This window comes from Trichomycterus rosablanca, chromosome 25 (assembly GCF_030014385.1).
Source record: "Trichomycterus rosablanca isolate fTriRos1 chromosome 25, fTriRos1.hap1, whole genome shotgun sequence".
In the NCBI taxonomy this organism is placed as follows: Eukaryota; Metazoa; Chordata; class Actinopteri; order Siluriformes; family Trichomycteridae; genus Trichomycterus; species Trichomycterus rosablanca.
The window spans coordinates 15,624,475-15,649,212 of NC_086012.1; the positions used below are offsets into that span (position 1 = coordinate 15,624,475).

The 24,738-nt window shown below is 38.1% G+C and overlaps 4 protein-coding genes across 4 annotated transcripts; 2 read left to right on the forward strand and 2 right to left on the reverse strand.

Moving 5' to 3' along the window:
• The first annotated feature begins 814 nt into the window (after positions 1-814).
• On the forward strand, positions 815-5,138 carry plekhj1 (pleckstrin homology domain containing, family J member 1). Its single transcript, XM_062987787.1, has 6 exons — positions 815-1,206; positions 1,326-1,393; positions 2,756-2,822; positions 3,490-3,580; positions 3,933-3,996; positions 4,498-5,138. Exons 1-6 carry the CDS (start codon positions 1,113-1,115, stop codon positions 4,582-4,584), a joined length of 471 nt encoding a protein of 156 aa, XP_062843857.1. The 5' UTR covers positions 815-1,112; the 3' UTR covers positions 4,585-5,138.
• Positions 5,139-6,875: 1,737 nt separating this feature from the next.
• Positions 6,876-10,404, reverse strand: tpgs1 (tubulin polyglutamylase complex subunit 1). Its single transcript, XM_062987796.1, has 2 exons — positions 9,940-10,404; positions 6,876-8,472 (listed from the first exon to the last, which is right to left on the reverse strand). The coding sequence occupies exons 1-2, from the start codon at positions 10,281-10,283 to the stop codon at positions 7,926-7,928; spliced, it is 891 nt and encodes a 296-aa protein (XP_062843866.1). The 5' UTR covers positions 10,284-10,404; the 3' UTR covers positions 6,876-7,925.
• Positions 10,405-13,617: 3,213 nt separating this feature from the next.
• LOC134302930 (ankyrin repeat domain-containing protein 34C) lies at positions 13,618-15,175 on the reverse strand. The gene has a single exon (XM_062988195.1). It carries the CDS (start codon positions 15,173-15,175, stop codon positions 13,748-13,750), a length of 1,428 nt encoding a protein of 475 aa, XP_062844265.1. The 3' UTR covers positions 13,618-13,747.
• A 3,092-nt stretch (positions 15,176-18,267) lies between these two features.
• On the forward strand, positions 18,268-24,049 carry LOC134302422 (inositol-3-phosphate synthase 1-A-like). The gene is made up of 11 exons (XM_062987519.1): positions 18,268-18,389; positions 18,612-18,735; positions 19,369-19,530; positions 19,895-20,024; positions 20,568-20,761; positions 20,846-20,995; positions 21,502-21,717; positions 21,832-21,996; positions 22,151-22,264; positions 22,448-22,665; positions 22,992-24,049. The coding sequence occupies exons 2-11, from the start codon at positions 18,622-18,624 to the stop codon at positions 23,176-23,178; spliced, it is 1,650 nt and encodes a 549-aa protein (XP_062843589.1). The 5' UTR covers positions 18,268-18,389; positions 18,612-18,621; the 3' UTR covers positions 23,179-24,049.
• Positions 24,050-24,738: the final 689 nt, after the last annotated feature.

Genomic DNA, 24,738 nt, shown 5'->3' on the forward strand with positions numbered 1-24,738 from the left:
ATAAGAAATATCCCGTTACAATAATCTATTCATGTTTTCTACTTTGACTATCTACTATAATGTCCCAGAACTATTAGCAAAGAAGTAGACAAAGATAATGATGCTTCTGTCTTAATACTTTATTACCTTGTTGCCAAAGAATACTAATTATATGCAATATGACAATTGTTCTGATTTGTCTAAATTTGGAACGTTTTTGTCATTCTGCAACTCCTTTTAGTCACTGAACTGTTGGCTTTTATTTGCCTTTCTTATTGCCCCTGCTTGTGTTTAAGGTGCTATCCTTAATTTTCTTCGGGATCCTTAATTTCCTTTGGGATTAATAAAGTATCTGTATATTTATAAAGTATCTATCTGTCTATCTATCTATGGTTCTGTAGATTTTTCCACTTAGGTGTTGTTTGATAATTATTATAACTCAGTAAGCTCTTTAACCCTCATCATAGTACTATCTTTGAAAAGACCTGCTTAAAATACATACTTTTGGTAATATTTGTAGGTGAAATATTAACAGACAGTGTATGTACATTTGTGGGTATGTGTATTGTAAGTACATTAAATAAAAACAAAAGTAGCTGAATACTTGTATCCCTTTACAATATTATTTTTAGTCACTTAGTTAGAAAGGTAGTGTATTGCTTTCCCTCCTATTTGAAAGAACACTAGATAGGGTAGAAATCAAGACTTCTACTTCCAATTGGCATCGAGCCTTGAAAGGCAGTTCGCTACCTGGTACGCATGCGCAGTGCCGACGACCATAAGACGTAAATATTGTGCGTGTAAATACTGCGCATGTGCGTTAGGGATCGGGCATGGATCCAAAGTGATCGGGGCGGTGAGCTCGGAGGATTCAAGTTTTGCATGAGCCGGTTATGCAGTGCCAACCAGCGTGGGAAACCAACACAGAAAACAGAGAATATTTTTAAAAAGCATCAGGATCAAACATGATTCAGTCGTTTGTATAAAACATCATGTGTAGCTGTTAAAATGATCCGGACTGAAGTGAATCGACTCTGTGATCGAGGATCTCCGGTACAGTCAGCATGACACGGTTATTAATCATCTAGCAAATCAGTGTTAATGAGATTGATTTAAGTGTGTAAGAGGAAATCATGCGGTTTAATGAGAAAGAGCTGGTGTTCCTGAGCCGCCAGCCGTCAGACAGAGCAGCTGAGCTGGGAATGAGAGGACCAAAGAAGGGAGATGGTAAGAGCTCATCATCACAAACAAAATCAGTATCAGTATTCATTCCTATTATTTCATTTATTATATGGGCTTTCAGTGCGACATGTAAGTCTACATACTGGTGTCTTTCTTCCTCATAGTTATAAAGAAGAGACTGGTGAAGCTGATAGTGAATTTCCTGTTTTATTTTCGCACCTACGAAGAGGAGGTGAGAATTTAAACTTCCTTATGATCTGGTATAGTGGTTCCCAAACTGTGGCATAAGCACCACTGGTGCTACTTACATCTCCATATGACCTTAGATGAAAAGCTCTGTGCACCTTTCAAAATGCAGGTCTTAGAACGCCACTTGAAGCCATCTGAGGACAAGTCATTGCCTAGTGGTTAAGGTACTGGACTAGTAATCAGAAGGTCACTGGTTCAAGTACCACCACTGCCAGGTTGCTGCTGTTGTGCCCTTGAGAAAGTCCCTTAACTCTCATTTGTTCAGACTGTATACTGTAATGTAGGTAGAGGTGGAAAGAGTACTAAAATATTGCATTTAAGTAAAAGTACTATTACTTTGATGAATTTTTACTTAAGTACGAGTAAAATTACTAGTCTATAAATCTAGTAAATCAAGTAAAAAGTAACTTATTTAAAATTTACTTAAATTAAACATTAATTAGTTACTTTTTTAACAGAAGGGGGGTTGTCTCTCCTGTGTAATGCACACAAGACAAGTGGATATATCTCACTATAATAGTTGTTTTTAATTAAAATAGAATAGAAAAAAACAAACATGTTGATACAACATTTAAAACATTTAGGGATGTGTAATGTGTCAATCTAGTACAGACCATCTCATAAAACATTTTCAAACTGTATAACCACTGAAGGGGGCATAAATTGTGGATTCTATAAACCAGCCTTCTTTTTTATCACCAACAAATACCAAACAACAGTCATACTGCAAATCTATAACTCAAAACAAGTCAAGGTTACAAGTGTTGTGGCTTTCACTAAATGTGACTTTTCACTAGACGCAATTATTTAGCGTTTTTATTTTACTCAGTAACGGATGTGATTTAAAATGTAGCAAATTATAATTCTTAATACAAAACATACTTAAGTAAAAGTAAAATTACAGGTTGTAAAAAAGTACACAAAAAAACTACTCAATTACAGTAACGCAAGTAAATGTTATTTGTTACTTTCCACCTCTGAATGTAGGTCACTTTGGAGAAAAGTGTCTGCTTACATTTGTTTTTAAGCCTTACGTTGAGAGAAAAAATGTGAAATATGTTAATTTTGACTTTGACAGCACTGCTAGACTGAGGAAGAGGCTACAAGATGGGGCAGCAACACAATTCATATAAGTTTGGGATTGACTTAATACTAACACAAAGGAGAAGTAAATAACATAACTGCACCTACAGAACTACTGTACTGTGATCCTGTAAGATCATTCTAGTTGGTACTTAAAGGGCTTGCATCATTGGGGGGAGCTTTATTTTAAAAGTTTAAAAACAACTGGTCTAGTGCAAAAACATCCAACTAAATAATTAAAACTGATATTTTTCATTTATAGCCGATGGGAGCTTTGCTGTTGGAGCAGTGTCGGATTGAAAAAGAAGGTGATACGGCCTTCTCGATCAGTAAGTTACCACCAGCATTATCTAACACAAGAGCAATGGGTTAAAGAAATACTCCAGTTTTCACCCCTTTCACAGTCCACCTTGTCTGAAGCATATAGTGAATGAACTAAATAATTAAAATCCATAATAATGTGATCATGTGAAGAGCCTGATAAAGATTGGGGGCTACACTTTTTGTTAAAAACATACTTTTTGAAAAGTCATACAAGTCATAAATGGTTTGTCATGAGATATTGACACATTCTTCAAAGAAATAACATAAATTTTAATTACATTTGGATGTTTTAAGAACTTCCCATAAATGTACACAATGTTTACTCTGGTGATTGGGAAGGTAATGATGGTTTTTAAACATATTTGATTATTTTCTGGTGTAAGATATGCATCCGATTTTGTCAAATTGACATGGCAAACACAGCAGTTGACAGCAAACTTGCTTGAACCCTTTTTTCAGTTCTGTTTTATGTTCTTTCACTTTACATTTAATAGTACTTGTATTGGCCTGTGAACATATCCTCTGTGAGTGTTCATTTCTGGTGTTCATTTAGGCATTTTCCAACTTCCAATTTCTAACTTGTATTGCAATACAAAACTCTGTGAGTAAATACTGACTGCACATTGTCATGTGATTTCATTTTCTTTTCCTTCACATTCTTTTCCTTATCAGCATTTCTAGATGAGGCTGAAAAAAAGTACCTGTTTGAATGTGACTCATGTGAACAGTGCCTTGAGTGGATGGACGCCATTAAAAAAGCCAGGTTAGAAGCATATTGCTATACACACCATACACTGTCCAAAAGTATGTTGACGCCTGTCCAGTAAATAAATGGACGTTCCAAAACCATAGACATTATGACATAAAAAATATAGTCTTTAAAAAAGCTTGTAGTGTATTGGTTTCAATTCTGTCAAACGTTCATTTGGAATGTTGATTTCATGCCACTGGAGCTCCTCCGCCACACTTTATTAATAACAATAATGTGGCTAATACACTTAAACTCAATAATCAGAAGGGTTATCCATATACTTTTGGCCATGTAGTGTATTTGATGATATGATTTCATATTTGTAACATACTGTTTTAGCTTGAGCTTCTCTTTCTGCTCGTAGTTACGAGTTCATGCGCAAGAACCTCATATTCTACCGATCTGAGATCCATCGACTGACCGGCAAGGTAAGAGTCTGCTGCTCTCCTCGGTTAGAGTGGGCGTCTGCAGCAGCAGAGGAAGCCACAAATGGGGAATTGGATACAACTAGATTGAAAGCAGGGGGGAACATCCAAAGATTATTAGTGTGTGTGTGTTTATTATTAGTTTATTAGGTTGTGGGGTAACACAAATTTAGTTTTGTCTTAAAACTGGGTCCTTACTGTGTAAAGTTTGCATGTTCTCCCTGTGTCTGTGTGGGTTTCCTCTGGGAGCCTTGGTTTCCACCCACAGTCCAAAGACATGCAAGTGAGGTAAATTGGAGATACAAGATTCCCCATTACGGTGTTTGACATTAAACTGATGAATCATGTGTATGTAACCAGTAACTACCTGTCTTGTCATGAATGTAACCAAAGTGTAAAACATAACATTAAAATCATTCACATATATTAATAAATAAATAAATCTCTTTTTCAATCACTAAACTAGTTTTGCTTTTTCTGTTCTTGCTGCTATGTTCATCTCAGGACCCGTTGGAGCAGTATGGCATTTCAGATGAGACGCGCTTCCAAGTGAGCAGTGGGCTTCCTCCTCTGCCTCCTCCACCTCCTTAAAAGCGAAACCATCTACTCTGTGTGGAGCATTTTTAAACACATTGATACACTGCTGTCAGCTGTCTCTTGTAATCAGGATGTCATGTCACTTTTTATTACCTGGTTCACAGGGTAGTATGGTGATTTTTTATTGATGTATAGTTGTCACATTTGTTGCTTTAATTGTGCACATTTTCATTGGAATGAGTGTGAGCTGAGTGAGCCAGTAGTAAATGTCTTGAGTGTTTGAGAATTTTTATATCCATATGTATTTTTGAGTTTTCTTTTATGTGTTTGTGTGATCATTTTCAGTCATAATGTCTGTCAGTGAAGTATGACCGGTCAGTGCTTTATGTAGACTCAGTAATCTGTCATATGAATAGTGAAGAGTGCTTGTGGTTTCATTATTTGAAAGTGTGTGTGTGTGTGTGTGGTGGTTTGCATGCTACATCAAAAGAAAATTCCAGTGAAAACACTCCAGTGACTCACAGCTGACTGTATAGTAGCACAATCACTGAATTATGATTTTATGTAAATTGTATGTTTGATTAAATAAACCATTTTGGCTGAGCGAATACTTAGACGTGATGTCTTTGTACTGTAGAATGTAACGCAGTCGGTTGTTAGCCTAAACCACACTGTCTTAATTAAAGGGGAACTCATGTTTTGCTGTATTTTAATAACAATAAACAGTATGAACATCCAGGTCTTTAATAAAGTTACTGTGCTTTTCTCTAAACCACTTAGAGAATATAAAGTTTGAGAAGATTGTACGAATAATATTACTCAGCTACTCAAACACACCACTGGTTCTAGTCTTCATTTCATTTGTTATTTTTATGTGAATGTCGTCTGAAAGGAAATGTTGATTTTTAAGCTTGGTGTGGTTTTGGATGAGAGCTGATAGCTGTGATTTATTTCTTCATTAATGACATAAATGATCCACAAGCTATTCCTATTCTTATTTACACATATTTATATGCATATAGACCGAATACTACATATGTATACAATTATAATTATTATATTAATCATATATACATAAGTTGACTGATTTTCCCACAATGCTACTATTTGCACTTCTGGTAGATATTAACTGCATTTTGTTGCCTTGTACTGAGCGATAACAACAAAGTTTATATATCTATAATTGATAACAGATATATAAGATAATAGATCTGGATGTGCTTCAGGTTCCAGAGGACTCTGGAGAATACAGCCAGGGCTCTGACTGCTCTGCAGCAGTGAAGATGATCTTGTAATGAAAATCCTGCTGAATTATTTACACATGCATTCTATCATTAGGGTTGATAATGAGATGACTAGTGTGGTAAAAGATCCACTATGTTTATGCATATTTAAAAGCTCACAACAGAAACTGGTTCTTCTCTTTCTCACTTCCTTTCCACTCCTGGCTGCACTGACCAATGACTGATGGAGCACAACAGCTCTGAGACAAAAGCTTTTTGTTTGATCAAACTACCCGTTTGTACCTTGATATAGAAATATGGACGTCAAACACTTATTTTACACCATCTGTATAAATAAAATGTGGGTGCTGTGTGCTCTGGATAATTTGATCCTAAGCACCTAATTCAGCTCAAGGTCGCTCTATTAAAAGAGAAGAACTGATAATCTTAGTAACATATAAACCAGTAGCTAACGGCATAGCCAAAAATAGCCATGCAACAGCAGAGCTGTGTGGCAAAACTACTGTCGTATTCTCTGTATAGCAACTTTATATCTGGATCAGATATATCCAAAAGAATTTAAAGTAAATTTGCATTTTTTTTCCTGTGCAGTTTTACTTTAATTTTACATTCAGCAACTCAGGAATGTTGATTTGGTGGTGTAGAAAATTATGCCAATTATGCAATTTTTGGCATGACCTTATTAGTGATTATGATTTACAATAGCTGGCCCATATAAACAGGAGTAGTTTGACTACACCCATCAAAAGTATAAGGTGTTCTCCTGCTACTGTTACCTTATGTCAGTCCTCAGACCACAGTCTTATCACATCACAAGACCTTTTGCCGTGGGTCTTTCCCACCATATTTATGTAACAGGTAATAATTGTAGTATTATCTGCCATCATGTGGATTTAGAAGTTATAAGAAATTGACCGCGGTGTTTGACACCCTCTGCTGGGCGGATTAGAATTATACAATTAAACTATTACAATTATATTACAACTGAAGAAAAGTTTACATAATTAAGACACAGCCTTTACTGATTATTATTGCACATTTTGCATAATTTGAAAGTGCCTTATTGACTGAAAAAAACAAAACAAGTTAAATGTGGTAAAGCTTTATTTGGTTAAAGATGTTTGTGTTCCAATAATTTAGTCACAAACAAACAACAGCTGCATAAATCACTAAAATCCCAGAACTGCCATGAAATATACTGATGAGCCAAAATACTAAATCCACCCCCCCACCCTCACCCCCATAATATGCATGGCAATTTGTTGCACAGTTGTGCATGTGATGGTCAGAGAAATATTAAATGTTTGGCTGATGGTAGTTAGAGTTGAATTTACATGTTGAATGCAGCAGATCTGATCAGGCATAAAGACCTGAGTGACTTTAATAAAGGCAACAAAAAGCTTCTGTGGCACAACTTGTATATACATTTATTACTGGTAATGAGATAAATGTGTTACCACCCATGGACAAGATGGCACCAGGACACACCGTACTTTGATCCACCCCTCAGTGTACAGAAGTTGAAAGGACCTGCTGGTAATGTCCTGTACCAGATACCACAGAACTCCTTCAGATGTCTTGTTCACTACATTTACGTTTGATTCAAGTAAATAAATTTGTTTTCTGGGTGATTATAACTGTTCTTGCTTGGTTGTTTTATCACGTACAGTCCCACACTGATGTTGGTACTTCAGATTGAATTATACCCACTAAGAATAAATGTGTAAATAGTATCAACGCAACTACATGTGCACTAGTTAGTATATACTGTTTAGTAGGTCAGTGTGCAGTTTGGGATGCAGCATCTTCAAGAGTAACGAGTGTGGGTGGGAAAAGGTTCAAGCTGCAGGTGCTCAGGTGGTGCACCAGTCTGAGTGAAGGAAGTCTGGATGGAGAATCGCCTCTTTGCCGCTGTAACAGCGACTCCTACTGTCTTTTTGTACATGATTAGCCTCCCTTTAGAACCCACAAGGGTGTCATTCAACAAGCAACAATTACTTGAGTATATCAGTAGAGGACAGTGTAAAAAGGTAAAAAGAAAAGAAAAACAGAAAAGAAAAAGTACATCTTGCCAAAGGTTTCAGATAAATACACATAGATGTACTTAAATGCAGTTATTTCACCTTATTGCTATGTGTCTTTGGCTCTGATTCAGCTTACCACTCGCAGCCTGGCTATAAACAGTGCTGCAGCAGCAGCTTCAAACTCACACATGTCCATTCTTGGCCCTTCCTGCTCCCTGTTACCAATGCGTGCCTCAGCCATAGCCTGTGCCAGCTTGGCAGGTGAGATCTTGGCACTAGCCTGCAGGAAGCGTGTAGCATCAGGCCCATGAGAAGTATCCAGTGCCTCCCCTAAGGCGTCAAGTACAGCGCTGCACAATGCCCGGTCCGCAGGCTCCTCAGGGCAGCGTGCTACATTTGTATACAGGCGCCGAGCTCTCTGAACGTATTCGGAAAACGCTGCACATGACAGGACAGACTGCCGGAAGAGCTCAAAGGGGACAGACTCATAGTCATGGCAGTGTAGGCGATGCAGAAGAGAGGCAGACGTCGTGCTTGATAGGCCAGCATCGCTGCACACACATCTCAGCGTCTCGTTATAGAGGCGTCCTCGGATGCCACCAGGGGCTCGTCGCCCAGGGCCGCACTGGCACAGCAGGTCGTACGCCGAGCGGATGTTAATGTTGAAGGCAGATCTGAAAGGAAGGGCAAAGATGAATGGAGAAGAGTGTGAAATTCAGGTAGAAACAAAAATGGAGCAGGCAATGCTAACAGGCAATAATGGACAATATAGTGTCTAAGAAATGTGTTGAGCCAGCAAGAGCTGCCAGAAACAGCTACATTGATATTGATTCTTTTGGAACTGCTATTGAAGTGAGATGGGATGCCAACACACACACACACACACACACACACACAAGGTTGATGCCGAGGTTGTGAGTTTGGGACAGTGGTAGCCTAGTGAGTAGAGCTTTGGGCTATCTAACAAAAGGTTAAGAGTTCGTATCCCGGCTCTGCAACTGTTGGGCCCTTAACCCTCTCTGTTCCAGTGGCGCCGTACAATGGCTTCTAACCAAGCTGGGATATGTGAAGAAATAATTTCTTTGTATGCTGTGTGATACCGTCTGGCCCATAGTACTAGAAAAGGTGACAATGTGTGTTCCACCTGACCCGTAGTTTAAGGATTAACAGTAACGACGTCTGGGACGCCTGTCTATGTAAGACAGAGATATCACCACAGACGAAATCGCTAAATGAGCGTCATTGTGTGGCAGTAGAACTTACTTTGTCTGCTGTCAGTCTGTGGGATGGTCTTAGTATTTAGTATTGTAATTTCCCCGTTAATATTTATAATGAATCCCTTATAATAACGTGTATCTCTTTTGTTTTAATTTCATATTCCCTAAATTGTATATTTTACTATATTTTCTTTAGTTTTATATGTTCTTAATTTTTTATCTCTCTTGTTCTCTTAATTGTAACTAAATGTTTGCAAGAAGTCTTTCTGAGGATTGTGGTGGAAAAAACCCTTTTAATAAATACCTTGAAGACTGGATTATAAGTAGAAAAAGAGGTTTATTCTTATCTGCAGATAAAGATCACACTGGCAAGCCTTCATGTAGAAACCTCAGCAGTGCGATCCCAGACAAAGGAACAGTCTTTCTTATATACATGGTCACAAAAGTTGTGGGACAGTGGGAAAGTACACACATTGACAGGTGTTTTCTTAGGTGGGAAGTAGGACCTGTTTGAAGTCTGGCAACTGTTGAAGGACAGGATCTGGTCATCACAAGTCACCACAGGATCTGGGAGTTGAAGCAAACCATGCACCTTTTGTTATGTGTATTAATTAACATTTTCCTTCACAAGATCTAGATCTCAGGAATGTTTTAATGCTTTTAATTTTTTTTTTTTTCCTTACTTTTTTCCTTACTTACTTGGCACTTTGAATTGCCAATGTGTATGAAAGGTGCTATACAAATAAACTTGCCTTGCCTTGTACTGTACACATGTACATGTATATATGACAAATAAAGGCTTTCTATTCTACACAAACCACTCAAACATAGCAAAATGTAGTGTCAATGTTGGGTTCAAGCCTTGCCTTCACAAGTGCAATACAGAACACACACACACACACACACACACACTAGTGCTGGTACCTGTGAGAATGGTGTGCCAGGCTCAGATGCCACAGCGCCCTGCCCAGCTGCTGCTGCTCATCCAGCACCTCCTGAATCTTTCCATCTCCTCCACCTTCTCCATCACCTCCACCATCACATCCTGCTTCTCCATCTCCTCCTGCATCAGCCTCAGACTCCACAGCTTCATTACTGAAGTGTTCAGAGAGGAAGGTGATCGGATCCTCGGGTCTCAGCTCCAGCAGTTTGAGCAGCGCTCCCTGCAGCAGCGCTCCCACTCCGGCCTGACCCAGGAACTCCTCATCGCTCTCCGCTTTAACACATTTACTGTCCGCTGCCACCCCGGAGCGCCTCTTCTCCGCCATTATTACAATCCTAATATCCTTTCATTTAAGCTGCACTGAACTTTATATTGGTCACGTTTTTATTTCTAATAAAAATTAAATGATGGAAGATTATCTTGTAGCATGCTAGCTAAGCACTTAATCATACTGTGGTAAAAACAGTGTTGCTATGGAGGCAGCACGCAGCTGCTGACATGCGCAGTTATGTACTGTAAACGCTTCATCTAAAACAATGATTGAATGAACTGCGGTAAAGTTAGTTTAATATTCAACCTAAGACCTACTTATTTTAGGAAATCTTACACAGATAACAATAAGCAACACACTACAAAAACAATTTCATATTAATTTCAAAATTACGTCTATTTGTTTAAAGAACAGTTATAATGAAACGACTGAGCAAGCTCCCACTGCAGCTAACGAGCCAGGGACCGTCATAAAACTAACGCAAAAACACTGCGCTAAAGTTGGTCTCATATTCGCATGTTCGTGCTATAGGCTTAATAATAGCAAATTATCGTTTTTGACATCCAAGACAAGCAGCTACAAATAGTTCAGAAATGTTTGTCTTCTGAAAACCACGGAGCACGTTATATTCTACGGGCAGCCATGAGCACAGCCAGTGCTAAGGGACCGTCTACAAATTACAATACACAGTAAAAACACAAGTGAAGATCAGCGAGGAAAAAAGCACTTCACGCGTTATTTTATTAATATATGACTTACTAAACCTCTTATACTGGTGATTTTAACATGTGCAGGCTTGTAGTGAAAGGTTCCTGTGAAAATTCCAATCTTGTTGGAAATATATTGCTTCAAAACAAGATGTAGTCCAAACCATATGCTACACTACACCACATATATTGGTTAATTTATCTTTTATTTAATCTTTTGATCAAATGACAGTGTTGTTCCTTAACGAGCAGTAAATAAACATATGCCTTCTACACAACTGGTAGCTTTAACATTTGCTAAATTCTGGTGGTAGAGTATTTTTCTGTGAATTTATTTACATAGCTTTTGAACAACTGGTCATATTGCTCCAAAACAAACTGTGTTTTATAAAAATACTCATTTTACATACTACAACTCTTACATTGACTGTCCAAAACCATACACACGTGCTCCTAAACAAGTTGTATTTTATCAGGTGTAACCCACATTGCATACTACAACTCTTATACTGACACTGTCACCATTTAGCATTGCACACCATGCACACATGCCTGTTTATATGTAAAATGTAGTACTGCACACCTTACACACATGCCTACATTATACATATAAACAGGCATGTGTGCATGGTGTGCAATGCTAAAGGGTCACAGTGTCAGTATAAGAGTTGTAGTATGTAATGTGGGTTACACCTGATAAAATACAACTTGTTCTGGAGCAATATGACGAATACTTTAAAAGCTATTAAAATTACTTAGAAAAATCAGTTTTTTTATGTAATAAAGGGTCACAGTGTCAGTATAAGAGTTGTAGTATGTAATGTGGGTTACACCTGATAAAATACAACTTGTTCTGGAGCAATATGACGAATACTTTAAAAGCTATTAAAATTACTTATAAAAATCTGTTTTTATTATGTAATAAAGAGTAACAGTGTCAGTATAAGAGTTGTAGTATATAATGTGAGTTACACTTAATAAAATACAACTTGTTCTGGTCTTGTATAATTTAATGTATTAAAGTAAAACTATTTTTTATACACATCAATGTCTCTCACCTACTACAAACCTTTTTTTTTGTGCGGATATATAAATCGATTAAAGTCTTAAGATAAATTAATGTCAAACCATTTTCATGAATGACTACGCAAAATTTAACTTCAGTTATCTGAAAGTCATCACTGTCTAACACGAATGTGTTTTTAGTTCGTTTTTAGAATATTTGTGCAGTTCATGTGGGAAAATATCTGTTTATTCTTTTATCAATTATTAATTCTTATACACATCTGAAAATCTCTCCTAATTCTCTGGTTTGTGTTTTCGTGCACGTCCTGATATTGCAGAGTAAGATGTGGCCCTGGGTCAACAAGGGAGGTGCTTAAATTGAAATTGTTCAACCAATCACAAACTAGCTGCTATGACATCACCACATTTGCCGGGGCGGGCCTTTCAAACTAGCTGCTATGACATCACCACATTTGCCGGGGCGGGCCTTTCAAACTAGCTGCTATGACATCACCACATTTGCCGGGGCGGGCCTTTCAAACTAGCTGCTATGACATCACCACATTTACCGGGGCGGGCCTTTCAAACTAGCTGCTATGACATCACCACATTTACCGGGGCGGGCCTTTCAAACTAGCTGCTATGACATCACCACATTTGCCGGGGCGGGCCTTTCAAACTAGCTGCTATGACATCACCACATTTGCCGGGGCGGGCCTTTCAAACTAGCTGCTATGACATCACCACATTTACCGGGGCGGGCCTTTCAAACTAGCTGCTATGACATCACCACATTTACCGGGGCGGGCCTTTCAAACTAGCTGCTATGACATCACCACATTTGCCGGGGCGGGCCTTTCAAACTAGCTGCTATGACATCACCACATTTGCCGGGTCTTTCTATTTTTTTAACCTCAACCAGAGAAGCTCCGTGCACTGAATCCCCTGCAAAAGGGAAGATATTTCTTTTAGAAGTTCCTTGTTATACATGCTTTTAACATGTAGTAGTCCCAGGAACATCATCTATGTGGTCCCAGGAACATCATCTATGTAGTCCCAGGAACATCAACTATGTGGTCCCAGGAACATCATCTATGTGGTCCCAGGAACATCATTTATGTGGTCCCAGGAACATCAACTATGTGGTCCCAGGAACATTATCTATGTAGTCCCAGGGACATCATCTATGTGGTCCCAGGAACATCATCTATGTGGTCCCAGGAACATCATCTATGTGGTCCCAGGAACATCATCTATGTGGTCCCAGGAACATCATCTATGTGATCCCAGGAACATCATCTACATACCACATATTTTTAATAAAACCAGGAGTATGTTGTACAAAAAACATTTCTTATTTGTATCAGTAATAACTACAACTTCATTTGACATCACCAACTATGCTATGCTTACAAATATACAAATATTTCTTTTTGTTAACATTGATAACATGCTAATAACAACACACCTTGTGATAACATTAGTGTTGTTATCATTATATGAGAATTTGAACCTTCCCCCACCCCAAAACTGTTCATATGACAAACTATGCTTGAATCTTTGCATTTTATAGCGAATAATGCTGGTAAATAGCTGTTTATTTTATCACATGTATCTTTTTATTTAATAATGTAACAGACCGGAACAATGCCTACTGCACTGAATGGATTGGCTATTATTTACAGTATCTGTATCCCATAATGGCCAACAAACCAAAATGTCTACTGTCTGTTTGCCTTTTCCATAGAACAAATGTTCTTTCCCCAGAATTATTCTTTAAGTCTCATGTGACCAGATCCCTGCATTTCATGAGATAAAAAGGATCTCATCAGTACTGCCCTCCTGTCTCATCTGCTCTAGCTGAATTGAGTGGCGACGTTGAGGTCTACGACACCTTGCACCTTCCTGTCTGTGGGTCTGAGTCTCATTAGCTCCTAGCCCAGGGCTTTCTTCTCCACGGCAAGGCTTTGAGGTTACATTACCAGTAGAGTAGCCTGGTAAGGGAGGTAAAAAGCCAGTGCTATGTGTTTGGTGCTTTAAACTCAACTGCTCTTGAGGCTTCCACTTCCTCATTGTGTTACACCCAGCATGGGCAGCAGGAGGCGCCAGAGAAAGAGAGCTTGTGCTGCTAGATAAATGGACGAGGTTTCTGCTCATAGGGACTGGAGGTAATGCTATAGTCCTGGCCTGATCTTCTAGGTGAGTGTCTGAGATAGAAAGGTTGAATGAGATAGCTGGTAGCTGAAGTAAATTTTGCTCAGTGAGAGAAGGTAGAGTGTTTCGCCGATTGTGAAGACGCTCCGATTGTGAAGAAGCAGAAGGTTTTTCCACATGGTTTCTGTACATTGTCTGGCAACAGTGTGGTTTTAAGCTTGCTTTTTTGAAGAAGCTACAATGACCTGCCTGCTGAGCAAGGTCACGGCCCCAGTGGTCAACCTGTCCATCCTCTTCTTTTTGCACAGCTCCCTGGTTTTCCTTTTCCTTACAGGTGCGGCTGAGTTGTGCCGGGTTGTGAATGGCTAGCCAGGGTTCAGAATTTAGTCGCTGCTGTTCTGATGCCTCCAGCTCCTGAGGCAGAGGTGAGGATGCCCTGCTACTCCTCTTTACTGAACCTCTGAAATTAAAGATGCCCTCTGTATCAGACTCAGAGTTTGGGGAGTTTGTTTTGAGCTCGATGTCAGAAGGCGACATACACATAACTGGTGAGGTGTCAGGTGATGGTGAGACATTTAAATAGCGGCGGCTTACTGTGGCACCACCCGTGCTCAGGTCTGTAGCAATGATGATGATATCGCGCCCTCTGGCTTTGCAAGCATCCAGCAACACCTGGATAGTATCCTGATCACGAGCGTTGATGGCATAGACCAGAGCTGAAGCTCCAGTGTAGTCCTCAATGGTGGGGTCAGCACCAGCGGAAATTAGTGCTGCAGCAACCTCAGCTCCAGCACGCTCCATGCAGACGTACATAAGTGGAGTGTGCCCGGCCTTGTCCTGGGCATTGGGATCAGCATGATGCTGCAGAAGAAAGCGTATCAGTCTTAGAGAGTTGGTGTTTCCGGATTGGTCAGCCCTCAGTGCTCTGCATGCAGCCAGCAGTGGGGTCTCTCCTCGCTGGTTGCGCTCATTGATCTGGGCACCCCCTTCCACCAGTAACCGTACCAGACGCAGCTTGCCAAGCTCCGCTGCTGTGATAAGAGGGCTTCCTTCAGGCATGAAGTCCTGTCGCTTAGCCATAGCTACAGTTGGGATGTGAGTTACCTACATGCACCTCATGTGTGTTCTGTGATTAGGTCTGGTCAAGATTCCATTATTGAGACTATTATGAGACTGGCTGGGACATGTCCACTTCTTTTCTGTTCCAAACAAGATGGTAGACAAAAGAAAAAAAGAAATATCCACCAGCCAAGATTACATTTTTAATAAAAACACAGACACAACATTTCATTCCAGCTAGTAGCCCTGCAATCCAGTAAACATGGAAAATAACTGGACTGATTACCCCCCTGCTATGAACTAAAGGTACAAAGAAGCACCTACAACACCAACTTCTGCATGTGCTTTCTCGTGGCATTGTTGGGATTCTAATGCTCATTTTGTTTGTACACGACTTACAATTTGTTTCATTTTATTAGTTATTAGATTTGTATAGTTTTTCTTAATTACTGTATTAATACACTGGTAGTCAATAATGGAAAATCTAAGTACATTTGCTTTAAGATGCTTTTTTAATCTTAAATTACTTAAATAGTTGTATACCAGCTAAGTCAGACAATCAGTTGTTCAGTTCTAAAAGTGGTTGGAAATGATTTCCAAATAGCTTGAAATGGCAGCACTACAAAAGACTCGGTCCTGTTTGGATGTGGACTGCTTTGAAACGCCTTTTTATCAGTAGGACGCCCGCCGGAGTTGAAAGGGAAAAAGAGGTCAGCTGTGCCTTGCCTTCAGAACCATTGTGTATGCAACCTTTCATTTCACAGCCAAACAAGATACAACACCTTTTACTCTCTGACCTCATATTTATAAGGAAATAATTCTATTATCTATCAAACAATAAACAGAATTTAATTTTGGAGTGGCCTAGTCAATGTCCTAACATAAACCCAATAAAGATGCTGCAGGATCTGATCAAATCACACATGTGCACAATTAGTGTGTCTTTTAAAAACTGTTCTGGAAGAAAATCTGAATCTACAAACTTGATTTTTAAAAACTTGAGACAGTAGAAAAAATTTACTAACTAATGAACTCTTTCCCAGTTTTTTTAATATACGTGTGTATTGTACATTTGCTGTTGACCACTGTTTTAAGTCACTCTTTCTTTACATATAGAGAACTTTCTGAATTTTCTGAATGTTTTAAATATTGTTGAATCTTCTTGCAATCATTCATTGAGACATTTGATTATTTGCTCCTGCAGTTAGTGGTGAGCCTCAGCCCATCCTTTCTAATAAACAGTTGAGCCTTGTGCTAGCATATCTTTCATACAAATACTGATAGAAGAACCTGTAAAAGATTATAAATATATTGCTAAGCACCAAAGCAGTATCTTTTAACCAGATACTCTTGAACAAGAACATTTTCCTTAACCTTTGCATATGAACATCAATAGCAATCTGCTCTTCTCTTCTGTAACTGCAAGAGAATTAGAACTGACCTGATGTTTGCTTTCAGATGCTGAAATATCTGCTGCAGGTCGTCTCCTGGCTTTGTGTTTTGTGAACTGATGTGCTACTGGCTCGAGGTTGAGAGAGGAGAGTGGCGATGTTTCTTCGAGATAGACCAAGGGGGTTTGTTTTACTGAGGGGAAAGAGGAAGGGAGGGCATTCTGCCATGTGTGCACTGGGTGAACTGCGGGGCCATGTTTCTTCAGCCCGTTCAAATACAATCTGGTCAATTTCATTTTTATAATAACAAATGAAAATTTATTAATAACTGATTAAAAATGTATTAATAAATATAATCAGTTGTTAGTTATTTGCACATTTATATTAGACAATTGATTAGTTCAAATGCTGACTGTGAACCTCAGAGCCTGAACTCAAAACTTTTTTGTTAAATGTATTTTTTTTATCTAAATGAATCTTGAATCTGAATTTTAAAATGGCATCTTATGTAGACATTTTTCTTTAATATAAGTAGGCATTATAATATTAAAATATATTTAAACATCTGCAAATACTGCAGAAATCAACTAAGAATTAACAATTTTCAACAGCTGATTATCTTAAACCTGCCAAATCCAAAGCTGACACCACAAATCAAGTTAGACCAGTTTAGCTCATAACTTGAAGCTAGATTTGTCAGCCTTGGGTTTGGATAAACAGAGTCAATAATTATGCTTAGGATCAGAGCTAGTTAATAGTTTGCCTGCAGGCTTAGAGCCTTCTGTAGGAATTTGGCTTCCTCTGGAATGGAAAATTACAGCTGATCATCTGTGTAATACCCAGTCAAAACCTGTAACACAAATCAAATTTCTGATCCATTTAATTAAAATTCACCACAGGATTTTCTACTTAGTACAGTAGTGGGTATCTTATACATATAACCAAGTTTTCAAATGCCAGATATGTGTTATAAATTTGGATGGCTTCTTATTAAACAGGATGAATAGTCAGTGCACAGGTACTGTTAGAGCTGGTTAATCAATCAGTCCTGACTGGTTTAATAGACAGTTTTATACCTCAGAAAAGATATAGTTTAGAAATATGTTTATAAATACACCTTCATAATACATTACTACACATTACTAGTGAGTTAGGCTCTGTATAGGTGGGTGGACATAGATCTGAGGTGAGGAAAAGTGGAATAATGATGCAAGCTTTAGATAAAATTTTAATATATAGTACATTATATTAATTATATAGAAAAACAATAGTCTATTATTGTTTTGTCTAGTAATATATGAACCATAAATAAAAATGTATAAGCAGGTTAGAGCCTACAGCTAAGGTTAGTACTTACCTTGAATGGAAATTTCCAACATAATCCACTGTTGTGGTTCTTAATTACTAATTATTTACTAATTAAGTTGATCAAACATTTATTGACATAAATATATTTTATTTTTGCTTTGTTTTGTGGGTATAGCATCGTAAAGAACATGAGGATGCCTTCAGTTGATCTTTATGGCGCACTTACAAGATTAGTAATCTATAAACATTCACAAATCTAAGATAAATGGTAACGAAACATGAACTGTGCGTTGTTTTTATATATTTATTGTTTACTGTTTATTCACGATTGTTAAATAAACATCTTCTTTACCAGCTGAATTTTATCTCTACTAGTGACAATTCCAGAAAATTCACGAGCGTGGAAGTGATTGGTCAGTGGGACGGGCTCGCGGAAGGTATAAATACAGGATCAACGCCAGTAACGGTCACTTCATAGCTCTGCTTCTGTTGTTGCATGTGGTGCTATCGGTGCAAGCTTCTGTATTTCCAGAAAAGTAGGTATTTATTGCACATAATCCAGTAATACCTTATGAAAACGCTTTCAATATTTAGACACCGTGTATTGTTTACAATCTAAGCCAGTCAATTTAGGTTCTATAGTTAACGTAATATAACGGCAGTTGCTACCAGTGTACTTAGCTACCGGCTGTATAATTAGCATGCTGTATTAGCCAGTTGTGTTTAATGGTTATTCGTGTTTCTTGGATGTTTTGCAGCTCCTCAATAATGTCCGAGAAGATTCGAATCAACAGCCCGAATGTGCGCTACACGGAGCAGTATATAGAGTCCCAGTACACGTACCAAACCTCCTCCGTGTCCCATGATGGAGAGACATACACGGTGGGTCTGTTTTCTCACACTTAATGCTGCCTGTTGTTAAATGAACATGACCAAGTGAGCCTAAAATGATTTAGAATATATAACTGTAGAGTGGAATGTTATATATAAGAGCACACGTTGGTACAGTGGTAAATACATGTTCAGTAAAGGAACATTAAAGGATAAATATCAGGCTGTTTATACTTGTATTCCTGTTTTCTTGGTCCTGACCAACCCAGAAAATATAGGTAATATTAAACAATTTAAGGTGCCCTGGTGTATACTTGTATATTACACATTAGGCCAAAACATATAAAGAACATAAACAGAAATGCTGGCTGCAGGTAGGTGTGTTTTCTTAGACTAAGAAAAGTCTTTAATCAATTTGGCTTTTATTTTATATACTTTAATGCAAATATTCACACAATGTTTTATTCATACATAATATGAAAAATATGAAAAAGATCATCATTCAGACATCATGGTAATAAATGTAAATATAGAAAATACAATATGGAAAACTGGGATACAATATGGAAAGCTTACAAAAACATTAAAACGATCCAAACAATACATTTAAATTGAAACAATAATGTAAGTATAGCATTTGGTGGTAAGCTGATTGGTAATCATATTTCTGCTCTATCCCCCTAGGTAACACCACACAGTACTATGTTCACTTTCCGTACAGAGCGACATGTGCCCAAACTGGGTGTGATGCTGGTGGGCTGGGGAGGAAACAACGGCTCCACAGTCACTGCCGCTGTGCTGGCCAATAAGCTCGGTCTCACCTGGGCAACCAAGAATGGCATCAAGGTAAATACCCTTTATAACAAATGGGACATTCATTATTATTTCACTATGCTTTATAAAATGAAACATAATAAAAATATTTTTTATAAATAAGCCCCCCTGCCTAGTAAATTGGAGAAAGAACCAAATAATGTGGACCACCAACATTTAGCCATCCAGGAAACAGAGCTTAAAAAAAACACATGTCGTACTATTCGGATGTTCAGGAATAGGCAATATTTGTGCATGTGTATAAGGGCTGTGTCTTAGTAGGAATGTAAGGGCCCAGTTTTTGTTAACTTTTCAGTTTTACAACTATGTATTTTACTAAAATTAACAAATTGCTTCTGATTCTCACTTAATGTTTTTGTTTTTTATCTTCTCCTAGAGAGCTAATTACTTTGGCTCATTTCTTGAGGCTTCTACGGTGTCTCTGGGCTCAGGACCAAAAGGAGAGATCTTTGTGCCTTTCAGAGACCTGTTGCCCATGGTGCATCCAAATGATATTGTATTTGATGGTAAAAACTGCACTAGGCATGCATGATCATGCAGATATGTTGACTGTTAGTTAAGTGTCTATTTTTTAGTAGGCTTTTGTGGTTTTTTTGTATTGTTTGTATTTTTTGAAGCCATATTGCTGTTGTAAACTTCCATTTTCCCCAGGGAGGCTAGGTCTTGGAAATTTCGCTGTAATCTTACAGTCCTGATCCTGTTAATCAGGATCATCTAGGCCACCATACTTGATAGATGAGTCTTGGATCTAAGCCATGCAGTATTGTTAATCCCCAGGAATTGGGCTGGGTCTCTGTCTTTTTTGAGTGAGACAATGAGAATGATGGTTATGAGTTAAGACTGTGCAATTAACATAATTTAAGCTGCATTTAATACATTTAAAGTTCAATTTTTGTTTGGTGGTTGACTGTTAACCGTCAAGCTTATAGCAGCCCATCACGAAGTGTCATGTACATTGTAACATAAATTGTGAAACTATTATTAAAAGTGTATCAGTGGACATTTCATTGCAATGTTGAGCACTACTGAGGTAGACTTCTGTTTCCTAGGCTGGGACATTTCCTCAATGGACCTCGGCCGTGCCATGGAGCGTGCTCAGGTTTTGGACTGGAACCTTCAGGAGAAACTGCGGCCCCACATGAGCCAGCTCCAACCCAGGCCATCAATTTACCTTCCAGACTTTATTGCTGCAAACCAGGAGCACAGAGCTGACAACATCCTCACTGGCACCAAGGCTGAGCAGGTAAGAGCTCATTTCTACAAGCGTGTATATACATTTACAACTGTAGGATTAGTGCAGCATAACTTGGTGTGAGTGTTTTTTCAGATGGAACAGGTTCGGAAAGATATCCAGGACTTTAAGAAGAAGAGTGGTGTACATAAAGTCATTGTGCTGTGGACGGCAAACACCGAAAGATTATGTGATGTTTTGCCTGGTGTCAATGACACTGCCAAAAACCTTCTTGCTACCATCCAGGTTAGTGATAATTATCACTGCTACTGCTTTGGTTTTACTTTTTATAAGAGCATCTTTATAACTGTGCTTATTGTTACATAATATAGTCTGTTAACGTCAGCTGCTTGTTAAAACACTTTAAAAAGAATTGTAAATACATGTATTGTTCTAATAGCTGGCACGTGTGAATTAGAATGCTGTGATTAAATACGTCAACAGTATTGCCCAGAGCGAGGGCGTTCTTGCATTACTCACTTCCTTTTTTAAGTGATGCTTCTTTCCAGTAGTTTTCCATTTTCTGTAGATATGTCAGAGCTGTTCAGGGGAAAAGCCAAACACATGTTGCATTTAAACAATGTTACATCAGTGTTATATTAGATCAGTAATATCACATCATGTCTTACTTTGTTTCTTAAATGACAGTATGCAATGTTTTGCTTCATATATATAAGAGGAATTCAGTAAGGGTTTGTAGTTTCCTAGAAATCATCTTTGTACATTATTCTGTTTGCATTATTTCCATACAGAATGAAGGAGAGGTTTCACCATCCACTCTGTTTGCAGTGGCTAGTATTCTAGAGGGCTGTGCCTACATAAACGGCTCCCCTCAGAACACCTTCGTACCTGGAGTTGTAGAACTGGCAGTTCAGCAAGGGGTCTTCATTGGAGGAGATGACTTTAAATCAGGCCAGACCAAACTGAAATCTGTTCTTGTGGATTTCCTAGTCAGTGCAGGCATTAAGGTAGCAGACGTACACCAGATTGTAATTTAATAATGACCTAGTAAATAAATTATCTTGTGTTAGGAAATTGAACAGACAGGGGTATTTGATAACCGAGTCTCTTTTACATTGCAGCCGACCTCCATTGTGAGCTACAATCATTTAGGCAACAACGACGGCATGAACCTGTCTGCCCCACAGCAGTTCCGCTCGAAGGAGATCTCAAAAAGCAATGTAGTAGATGACATGGTGGAGTCCAATCCAGTTCTCTACCAGCCTGGAGAGAAACCTGACCACTGTGTGAGTGTGTAGCACATGGCTTTGTATTAGGATATCCAACACGGTCATAGTCAGCCATCCATATAGCGGCTCAAAGTTAATGTTGTTAATTTAGTTGAGTGAATTCTTGTTAGAAATGCTTTTTGAGTTGTAATCCCAATTGTCTGTAATTTAGGTGGTTATTAAGTACGTTCCTTATGTGGGAGACAGCAAGCGAGCCATGGATGAGTACACGTCAGAGATAATGATGGGAGGCACCAACACCATTGCTCTGCACAACACATGTGAGGTATGGTTCAGCTAAACCTATCCAGCTGCAGTATGTATGTATTACATTATATACATTTTATTATACTTGCATTGTCCTTAATTGCAAGTATAACATATATTAATACTTACACAGCTTTGGACTGTACTGGAACATCAGTAGTAAGCCTACATATAAAAGTTCTGTCTTTATAACTTAATTTAGGACTCCTTGCTGGCTAGCCCCATCATCCTGGACCTGGTCATCCTGACTGAGCTGTGTCAGAGAATTACATTTTGCACACAGCAGGATTTGTCCTTCCAGTCCTTCCACAGTGTCCTGTCCCTGCTCAGCTTTCTCTGCAAGGCCCCTTTGGTACCACCTGGTGCACCGGTGGTCAACTCCTTCTTCAGACAGCGGTCCTGCATCGAAAACGTTATGAGGTGAAGGAGAATGCGTTCATGGTTCATTCAATATTTAGCAATAAATGTCAGATGTGCACTATTTTGTTTGAACTTTATAATTATAAACAATTTAAAAAAAATAAATTAGAAAAACTCATTCAACAAATGAATAAATCAATGATAGAACAAATATAGAATCAAAATAATTCTGCTATTATGTCATACAAAAAGTTTGTTGGCACTGTAGAAAAGTTTGTCATTAACTGCACATCTGCCACTTTTTAAAAAAATAAGTGTAGGTCTATATTTTATTTTCTTTCTGTGAAATATAACTGTAACTTTTGTCTTTCTTGCTTTTGTTAAAGGGCCTGTCTCGGTCTCCCACCTCAGAACCACATGCAGCTGGAACACAAGATGCAGAGACAGTTTGTGCCGTGCTATGAGAAGAAGCTCAGTAACACTGCAGCTGCAAAGGAAAGTGAGACTAATACCAATAGTTACAACAGCATTAAGTGTAACCAAATAAGTAACCAGAAACATGTGGAACGATAAAAAAAAAAATCTTTCAGTGACTAAATGGGCCTTTAATGAGGTTCCTCTCAAGGTTTCTTCCTCATAGGGAGTTTGCCACGGTCACCCTGGACTTGCTCATTGTATGTGATGTAGTACACAAAATAATTTTAATGTAATGTTCTTAATCAAAATACCAAGTATCAAAGAATGACCCTACACATAAACCTCTGAAAGCCTTACAAATATCCACTCCATTTTATATAAAATTTAAAGAAAACAAAGTCTTTTGTTTTGTTTTGTTTGTATTTTGACGTTAGAACAAAATTATGTATTTGTGAGCATACAACAGATTTAGACTTTAGCACTGATGTTTAAATAACATTCATCATTTAACTAATTTAAATTACCATTTGTAGTTTGTTGCAAAGCTGACATTAACATCAATTAATTTAATTTCTTTTCATCAGATCAGATTTAATTTCACATTATTACAAGAGTCCCTCTGGTAAACAACATTAGGGAATTATCCTGGTCATGCAATAAGTGTTGTTTAAGAACCCACTTCTATGCTGGCTTCATGTTTAGGCTGCTTTTGTTGTTGATAAAAAAATTTTCACCTTTAATTTAAAGGTCAAGTTCTCAATACAGCACACAAACTGTTAAGAGAAGCAGCCCCATATTATGTTGCTCCTATTTTGTGCTATGAGTATGGTGTACTTGGAATCATGAGGGCAATCGTTTTTTTAACGTTAAAACATTCTCAGATGGTACAAATTGCTACTAAATGTAGAAATGGATCACCCAAGTAGTGTACATCGTCTCTCCAGCTGTCAGTAACTTGCCCTTACAACGTTAAAGGTGTAGCTTGACACATTATTAAGCAATAAAAAAAACTTTCATTAAGGAAAAATGTGTGAGTTGTTTCTTATCATTGACTTTTTGTATTATAAATGTTTTATGTACGGCTGAAGTCGAAAGTGTACAAACACTGGGTGAACAATATTCATACTGCATACAACTTAGTTTCTTTCACCTTGATAACATTTAACTCTCTTGATAAGCTTTGTAAACTATTTTACTGACTGCTATAATTTCTTAATTCTCAATTGCTTTATAAGGAATAAAATGTAAAAAAAAAAAAAAAAAAGGTTAAGGTCTGTTTTGATTTGATTTGCATGTGACCGTATTTTTATTGAAGTTGTATTTGCTAGCCAGCAGTATGTCCTTCGATCGTTTATTAAATAATCCTCGATTGTAAGATTTTATTGTATTTTATAACAATATTAAAATCCATTTGTATGCCGTATCTCCTCTATAATGTCTCTAATTGTATTTCTAAATTCCACTAGAAGGGCAGTGGTGGCAGAGCTTTGGGTTAATGAGGGCTCAAAACAATTCAGTAAATACATATGAAAAGGTGAACCCCTCTCAGCTCCAGGAGCACCACACGATGCCCCTGCACCTTGATCCCAGGTTCCAAACAAGCTGAAATATGCTGTAAAAGTTATTTATTGTACTGTACACGTGTGTATATGGCAAATAAAAGCGTCCTATCTGTCCTAGATTGTTTCTGCTGCAATGTGCAGATGATAGGGTCTG